The sequence below is a fragment of the Macrobrachium nipponense genome, chromosome 19, assembly GCF_015104395.2.
Source record: "Macrobrachium nipponense isolate FS-2020 chromosome 19, ASM1510439v2, whole genome shotgun sequence".
Taxonomy (NCBI): domain Eukaryota; kingdom Metazoa; phylum Arthropoda; class Malacostraca; order Decapoda; family Palaemonidae; genus Macrobrachium; species Macrobrachium nipponense.
The window spans coordinates 35,612,075-35,620,609 of record NC_061088.1 but is presented as its reverse complement, the minus strand read 5'-3'; the positions used below and the strand labels follow the sequence as shown (position 1 = coordinate 35,620,609).

At 40.3% G+C, this 8,535-nt stretch overlaps 1 protein-coding gene across 1 annotated transcript in view; it reads left to right on the top strand.

The window, feature by feature from the left end:
* LOC135216196 (vitelline membrane outer layer protein 1-like) overlaps positions 1–5,497 on the top strand; it is a 42,033-nt gene extending 36,536 nt beyond the window's left edge. The window contains exons 2-6 of the mRNA XM_064251338.1: positions 2,786–2,916; positions 3,356–3,485; positions 3,762–3,916; positions 4,489–4,554; positions 4,786–5,497. Coding sequence (XP_064107408.1) covers positions 2,786–2,916; positions 3,356–3,485; positions 3,762–3,916; positions 4,489–4,554; positions 4,786–5,187 — 884 coding nt within the window. The 3' untranslated portion in view covers positions 5,188–5,497. The remainder of the gene's footprint in view (positions 1–2,785; positions 2,917–3,355; positions 3,486–3,761; positions 3,917–4,488; positions 4,555–4,785) is intronic.
* The last annotated feature ends 3,038 nt before the right edge of the window (positions 5,498–8,535 follow it).

Here is an 8,535-nt window from a genome sequence, read left to right as displayed (position 1 = left end):
GCAGATTTTGCTAAAGCACATTGAAGGTCAGCATCTAACATTCATTCGAGTGTCATGGAGAGCGCGTACCCCCTGACACGACCCTTGGCGTACCCTCTGGGGTACGCGTACCGTACCCCAGGTTGAAAACCCCTGACCTATACGAATCAATCTCCTCTTATATTCCACCATTAAATTTAACACTATCTCGGCCACATATTCTAAGAAAATGTTTACTTTCACAACATAATAAACACATTAATTCTCAACATGTTATTTTCTACACCCTATACTTCACCTTCACGTCAGTTCTACTAATACAGAGTGGTAGGATGGATGGATGGATGAGATAGGTCTAAGATCCAGGACTAGGACCTAAAGGGTCATTCAGTCCCATGATAGAGTGGTAGGTTCAGGAAAAAAGGAATAAAGAGGAGAAGCCCGAAAGTGATTTGATATGAAGAGCAACTGCAAGACAGAAGAGATTATGTGCGGTAATACAGAGAATGGGTTAACGGAGGCAATTTAGGAAAAGAAATCGTGTCATAAAAAAAGGAGGCTGAAGGCGACCGAGGACTTCATGGGTTATAAGCTGTTCTAAGCGAAAGTAAATAGAGTGAGAAAACTTATTGGACAAACCGATCTCAGATTAAGATGTAAACGGGAGATCTTGTCAGTAGAGAATGCAGTCCTGGGTCGGTAGAGTGAGTATTGAAATTTTTTTTATTGAAAGACAGAAGAGATGTGTAGAGGTGAGGGAATTAACAGTGGAAGATTTAAGGAGAATGTTGATAATGATTGTGGGAGTGACGTTTCAGGAAGTAAGGAATGGAATGGACTAGTTTTGGCCAAAGGACAAGCACTGGGACCTTCGAGGTCATTCAGTGCTGGAAAGGAAATTGAGAGAAGGTAGGCTTGAAAGGTGTAACAGGAGGAAAACTTCGCAGTTGCACTATGAAATGCTTGTTAGGAGGGAGGATAGCAAGATGGAAGAAAGATAATATGAATAGAGGTCCAGTAAAATGAATGAAAGGGGTTGCAGCTAGGGGCTGCAGGGACGCTGCAAAGAACCTTCAGTTATACCTACAGTGCACCCTGTGAGGTGCCATGGCGGCACTAACCCCCTATGGGGGGCGATGTAAAGAAGTCAATTAAAAGGTCCACCAACAATAATTGATGACGTTAAAAGAGGATTTTCAAGCAAGTCTGAAAATGTGACACAAAACACAGTAAGAATTACAGTGGCATAAAGTTACTCAGTATACTAGGGAAGGTGTATGGCACTGGTGTGACTGACAGAGTATGGCATATGACAAAAAGATTGACAGCAAAAGAACAGCAGGGCTTAGACAATGATTATAGTATGTGGATCAATTGTTTATTAAGAAAAAAAAGCAATGTGAGAAGTCTAAAAATAAAGAGAACAATTCGCCTATGGCATACAAGGACCTTAAAAAAACCTTGACAGAAATGACTGAAGCAATGTGGGAGAGTTCAGGGCAAATGTTACCGTATAGACAAGTTGTTGAGATCAATCAGTTTTTATGGTGGAGTGAAATGGGAGTCAGAATTTGTAGGTGGGAGAGTGATGTAGGGAATAAAAAGGAGTTGAGGTAGGGGAGCGTCATGTCCCCATGATTGTGTAATATCTCCATGGATGGAATAAGGAAAGAAGTCGGAGAAAGGACAGCTAATATACGAGCTAAGCTGCAGGATGACACATTGAGTTGCGGGAAATATGGAATATATGATGTTTGGAAATGATAAGGGCGAGATTAAGAGGAGAACAGAAACTGCAGAAACAAGTAAAAGAATTTTAAAGTGAAAACAGGGGAAAATAAACAGTATATGTGAGCGAGAATAAGGTTATGGAGGATACATGGCACCATGAAGATGAAGCGATGAATATCAGTATCAAAGGTGAGAGAATGGAAGTAATTGAGGTGTATTACAGGTGTCTGGGAACAATGAATGATGGTAGGAAGAAGGAAGAGGTCAGCCACAGAAACGGTGAAACAAGCATAGCTGCAGGATGTGTGCAAATACTGAAAGGAACTTGTAGTCTACATGAAAGCAATGGTCGGTAGGTATGCATTATCCGTTAAGAAGGCTCTAGTTGATGAAAGTGAAGCGTGGAAACGCTGAATTTGAATGAAAAAATAAAAGTGGATACTGTATAATTGTTTGCTTTAGTGAGGTGAGAAGAGCTGAAAGAGAGCAATGTGGAGATTCTGTAGAAGGAGTAAAAGTACTGGCGTAGCTGGACGGATGGTTCAGTGTTTTGAGTTAGTCCGGACGCATACTGCCGAATTGTAACCGAGTATCGGAACCCTCCCGGAAAAAAGTGGGACGCCATATCTTAAAAACTAACCACACAATCTTCTTGAAAATAACCTCATTATGTTTCCCGCACCCAAATTACATAGAGGTATTCCGTAGTCTTGAACCATCTAACTCACCTAACCCTAAATGACCTAGAGGTATGGTAAAAGAAAAAAAAAAAAAAAACGGGGCTGGTGTAATACTAGTATACGTCAGGGGAATTTGCGGTCCAAACACTTACAAGAATAGAGAATGACAAGTTGGTGAAATGTTAGGAGGACGGAATAGAGGAGAACAAAAGAAATTCTGAATAGATGGCAAGCAAGAGGAAGGGACATGGAAGGGCCTCACTATTCTATTCACAGTAGCAATGAAAGGCAGAAGATAAGGGGTGAGACGTGCAATCTATGTAAGTGGGTTGACACTGCTCAGAAGCATTCCATACTGGCGTAAAAGAGGATGATTTATCTCCCATTCGTTCCAGAGCCGAGTATCCCACTTCTTAACGTTCACGTGACGGGCAATCTCACGTTAGACAATGGATTAGATTACGGCTCCTGGGGGAGCGATGCCTTCTGCAGGAGCGGCAGCTATGTGCGCGACATCGAGGCTTTGGTGAGGAATGTTGCCAGTCTTCGGAGCAATTCGCTCATAAATGAGAAATAATACAATTATAAAGATATCTGTAGTTTAATAAATGAATGAATAAATAAATAAATAAATAATTTGAAAATTTACGGTTACAAACTATAATGAATAAATATAAATAACATCCATGTAATTAATCGTTCAAAATAGGGCAAAATGAAACACATTTAAAACATTACGCCAGCCAAATATGGCATCCATTCTGGAAGACTAGCAAACCACTGAATAACTAACTCATGAATAAATAAATAAAGAAAGAAAACACACACAAACTGAAAGTTCACCCCAAAACCCCACCCAAAGTAACCGTGCAATGAAAACGCTTCATGACTCACAACTCCCTTTTTCTTTCCCCACCTCGTTTTCTCGTTTTCTTCCCCTTACCCATTTTCCTTCCGTCTCGCAGTTCCAGGAGTACAACATCCTTCACACAGACGAAACGGCTATCAACGCCATCAAGTTGTCCTGCATGGTTCCTGGGGGACACCACACGGGTGAGATCACTTCGACCGTCGGGGAAAGAGGAGACTGGATAGGTAAGAGACACTCAAGAATAAGATAAAATTCCACTATTCCCTCTTAACTGCTATTTCCTAATATTGTTAAGTGCTACACTTTTTATGGAAAGCCCAGGCTGGTTACAAGAATGAGCAAGGTCCATTACAAGAGCTTATAAAATTTACGACACCCTGTATAGTTAAAGAAGAACAGATGACTATAAAAGTGTAAATACCTGATACAAACTCATAATTATTTACCATTAAGTTATGCTCGATAAAACCCCAAATATCACCACACTATGGCCACCACAGGGCTACGATCCTGCCAAAAGGGTCTCATGACAGGGATGCGAGCTCGAGTTCTGGAATACCAAGGCACCCTGGGTGACGACGTGGCTGTGCAGAATGTGGAGATGGAGTGTAACTACAACGAGTCAAGCGTTCTGGCCGTTGACGAGGACTCAAATGTAAATTGTTTAAGTGTATTTGTAAACGAGTATGATAAGTTCATGAGTCGCTTTTCAACATGAACTGTGTTCGTTTAAATTTAGTTCATTCCAATTCTTTTCCTATCTTCTTTTACTACTTCTTTCACATAGCATAAATCTATATCACATATGTGGTTCACAAACATACAAAAACTGTATACAGTATGGTGATATGTTTTTTTTGTACAGGGGACTAGAACCATGTACAAGCAAGTATACTTGAAAATGAGCTGATTACCAGGTAAAGTCATAACATTATATATATCCCTGGCATTTCCTTCCCTAGTTGGTAACAAAAGGTAGCATGACTTTAGAATTTCTATACAGCATCTTAAGCCTAACCCCTTCCCTTTGTTTAATTTTCATATGTTTACTTTGAGTTTTTTCTTATTTCAGCAATCCAAACTGTCTCATTCCTATTTCTTATCTTCAGTTAAAAGCACATCTTGAGCTATCCCTTTTAGTTTCTTACTTAGCTGAGCTACTGCAATAATAGTAATGAAAACAATGTACCATTCCTTGTATAACTTAAACAAATTCTGGTTTTCCAGATCCAACAAGGTCAATGGAGTGAATGGGGTCAATGTGATGAAGGTTCTGCAGTTTGTGGAATAAAGGTAAGTGAAGGAATATATTCATCGATTTAGTGTATTTGCTGTGACTGGTACTGTTACGATTCAAAACCTCTGCTTGATTCACAACTTAAAGCTCTTCCTACATTTGCTTACTACATTCTGTGTGAAACTCAAGACTGCTTTACAGTTACAGCCAATCTCAACTGCAAAGACGCAATCCTTGAAAGATACTACCTTAGCTGATGAAGCTTACTCTCTGTACCTTCCCAACAGATTCGATATGAAGAGCCTTTCCTCATTGAAGATACAGTAGGAGTAAGTGACATTATTATGTACTGCTGCAGTGTTGATGCACAGCCTACGACTGCACCTACTCCCACAAAGACAAGTTCTTGGCCTGAACCATCCACAACTGCTTGGCCTGAACCAACCACAACTGCTTGGCCTGAACCAACCACAACTGCCTGGCCTGAACCAACCACAACTGCTTGGCCTGAACCAACCACAACTGCCTGGCCTGAACCAACCACAACTGCTTGGCCTGAACCAACCACAACTGCCTGGCCTGAACCAACCACAACTGCCTGGCATGAACCAACCACAACTGCTGCGCCTGAACCAACCACAACTGCTTGGTCTGAACCACAAAAATCAAACAAAATTCCAAGAGCCTAGAGCTTCAACAACCCAGTTGTTCAGCCCAGCAAAGTAGGCTACAGCTTGGATAACTTGAAGACCTAGACCAATACCCACTAGTAGACATAAAGATTAAAGAGTTGGGTTAAATAAAAATTTAATTTAATGAACTAAAATCTTGCACAACTTGGTTACCATACCACAGGCAATTTTTTCCCGCGTTAACTTCAGAGCTCAACACAACTGAGGAAGAGAAACTGAACAACTGATGAATGCAACATTCCAGCAACCTACAATCTGTATAACAAAAAATAAAATTTAATAAAAGTGACAGCATTTACAACAGAAATACTTTAGAACTACTAACACATCTATTATCTATGCCCTCCCTTTCTTAGGTCAAAATTAAAGATAACCATTGATAAAAAAAAATACATATAGTAAGCAGAGTTTTCTCCTTGTTTGTAATTATTTTTCTTATCAATAGCTGAATATTATATTAGAAAAACTGGAACATGTCATCAAACAAAGTACTTACTCATACAAGATACTTTCCATACTAAATAACTCATTGATAAGTGCACTTTTGTTCACACATTCATATATATACTTGGTGACCAACCCAGTACTCCACAGGAAAGCTCAGAATGATAGCCAAACATTTACCTTAGAATGGAAGTAACATGTAGTGCAGTTTTGATTAACATATTTATTTAAAGCAATGAATTCGACATAGAATTATTAATCACAGGAAAGAAAGGCATTTACAGTGATAATACACATACTTTACATGATGAAAGAATTTAAAGGAGCCGGGGGAACATTTTTATAAGTGTGGCCGCAATTCCAGTCACACTACTCGGCCCGACATTTAGTGAGAAAGTGTATGAGTTTATGTTCCTGACTCCACATTTCAAAGCAGTCCAAAATGCTATTCCACGGCTGGATCTTTGCCGAGACCCACTGTAAACAAACTACCCCAGAGGGTGTGGTACGGGTTTGAAACCCACGCAAAAACCTTCCTTGGGTCATATGAGGGCAAAGTGCAAAATTTCTATCGAGCTTAAGTTTACAAACATAGTTACATACATAATTGTATTCCATATAAGAAAATGAGAAATGTAAATGGTTAAAGAATGCTCAACAGTTTTGTCTGCCAATGGACCTATTCTGGGAGAGTTTCCTTCATAAACACTCCAAGAAGAAGTCCATTGGCAGAAGAACCTGTTGGGCATTTTTCAACCATTTACATTTTTTATTTTCTTGTGTGGAATGCAACTGAAGATAATTATTTCTTCATGTCCAAGAAGATTACCAATAATAGGAAATGGATGGCTCTAATTTGGACCTAGGCAAAAGCGCAATATGACTAAGTTCACCACCTGCCAGTGAACAGAAAAGAGAGTTCCTTAGTGAAATTAAATTACCAACAACTACTAGGGGTATGAAGTAAACTTAGAATGTCCACTAAAATACATATAATTCACTAAAGGGGATCAGAAGAAATATACAGGAGCTAACAGTAGAGCTCCATGGCACTCTCAGTTACTGTAACAGGTAACAAACACAAAACAATATGCCACAATACTGCAGCTATGAACACTAACCCAAAATGGTTAAAATCATAAAGTCAAAATTGAAAAAGGGTCAGGATGCTGGCAAGGGAATGTACAAGGGAAAACTGTAGCACTGGGTTCCGGGAATGTGACCGGATATGACACTGGTAATGTCAACTGAGTGGCACCACTGACCTACGAAAGACACAGCCAGAACACTTATGAATGGATCTTAGTCATGGACGAGACGTGTGTAGAAACAGAGCCAGTCAGCAGTGAGCAAAAAACTTCAATGGAAATCGGCGTCGCAGCTGGTCCCAGCCCAGGGAGAAGATGATGAAGGTAAGAGTTGCGCTTCTGGTTACAAGTTCATGGCACAGAGGATCACCAGAGATGGTATGCATGCCCTTCCGTTCCAAAAGTGCAGCATCAAAGAGTGTTGAGGTATGGACTTCTCATCAAGTCCTCAGGTACCGGCAGGTAACAGGTGCTTACACAGACATACTAACGATTAGCAACATTTCTACTAAGGTAGGGGAAGCGTCATCTATACGACTCGTGTGTTCGACAACGTTTCCTCTTTCCTTGACTCAAACTCCTGCTACTACTTTATACGGCAGCAATGCTCTCCCTAGATACCAGATGAAGGATAACAGTCATTGTTTTCTTGTTGAGGTCGCATATTGCTGGCCTATTGTTTGGCGTCCCATCGGGATGCTTCAAAGTTGACAAGTATATGGAATAGAAGTCACACGAGGGCCAGTACCACAAAAGACAGAAAAGGAATACAAAGGGTAAATTGTTTGAGATTTGAGAGCAATAAAAAATAAATTGTCAGGGGAACTACCTAAGGATTACAAGGGTCAGGTCAGAGGAAAACTAATTTCGAGGATGCAGGTGCATGGGGTAGAAGGTGAGGACAGGTCAAGACCACTCCCTAATGACTGACCGCTAATGACCTCAGGTATTCCTCAACGAGGTGGAGAAGATGGTAAACACACTTGGCTTCTGCATTAAGTCACATGGGAAATCCTAACATGACCTTCTGGGTGGTCCTATCTATTATTCTTAAAATTACATATGGGAGATGTCACGGACCTTTGGGGACTTCTTTCCGATATGAGCAAAAGATATGTCTCTTCCAAAACAACTTTAACTTTCTCATTTCCCAAAACTCTAAACTGTTTTTCACAGTTCTATGTTACTTCCAAACTTCAAAATTATTAGAGGGAAGGAAAACAAAAGAAAACAACCGCCAAATTATGACATTCGTGACAATATATAGTATAGCTGATCAACCCAGTGCTGCCTGGGAAAATTCAGAATTACAACCAATAAACTCTCTCTCTCCAAGTCTCTATCACTCCCTCTTTCTCCTCACTTAAACTTCCCTCTACTCTATCTCTCTCTTACACTCTTTCTCCTCCCAAACATCCCTTCTACTCTCTCCCGCCTCCCTCTCTTTCACTTCCCCCCTCTCTCTCTCCCTTTCCTGTTAAGATAGTTGCTTCAGTTACATAGTCCAGCATTTTTAAAATTTTATATTTCATCCCTTCTCATTCCCCACCTCTTATCGGGGCTAAACTTGGACTCAGGGGCATCGGGGGTGTCATTCATCTCAGTGACCTCAAAAACTATGGACTAGACCTTAATATCTGTCATTTTTGACATTTTATTTTTCATCCTTCTCAACTCCACTTCGTATCAGGGTGAACTTGGACTTAAAGGGAGCACCACTATTCAACTCAGTGACGTCAAAATCTATGGATTAGACACTAATAACAGACATTTTCAGTTATTTTTACATATCATCTCCCTTCCCACCCCACCC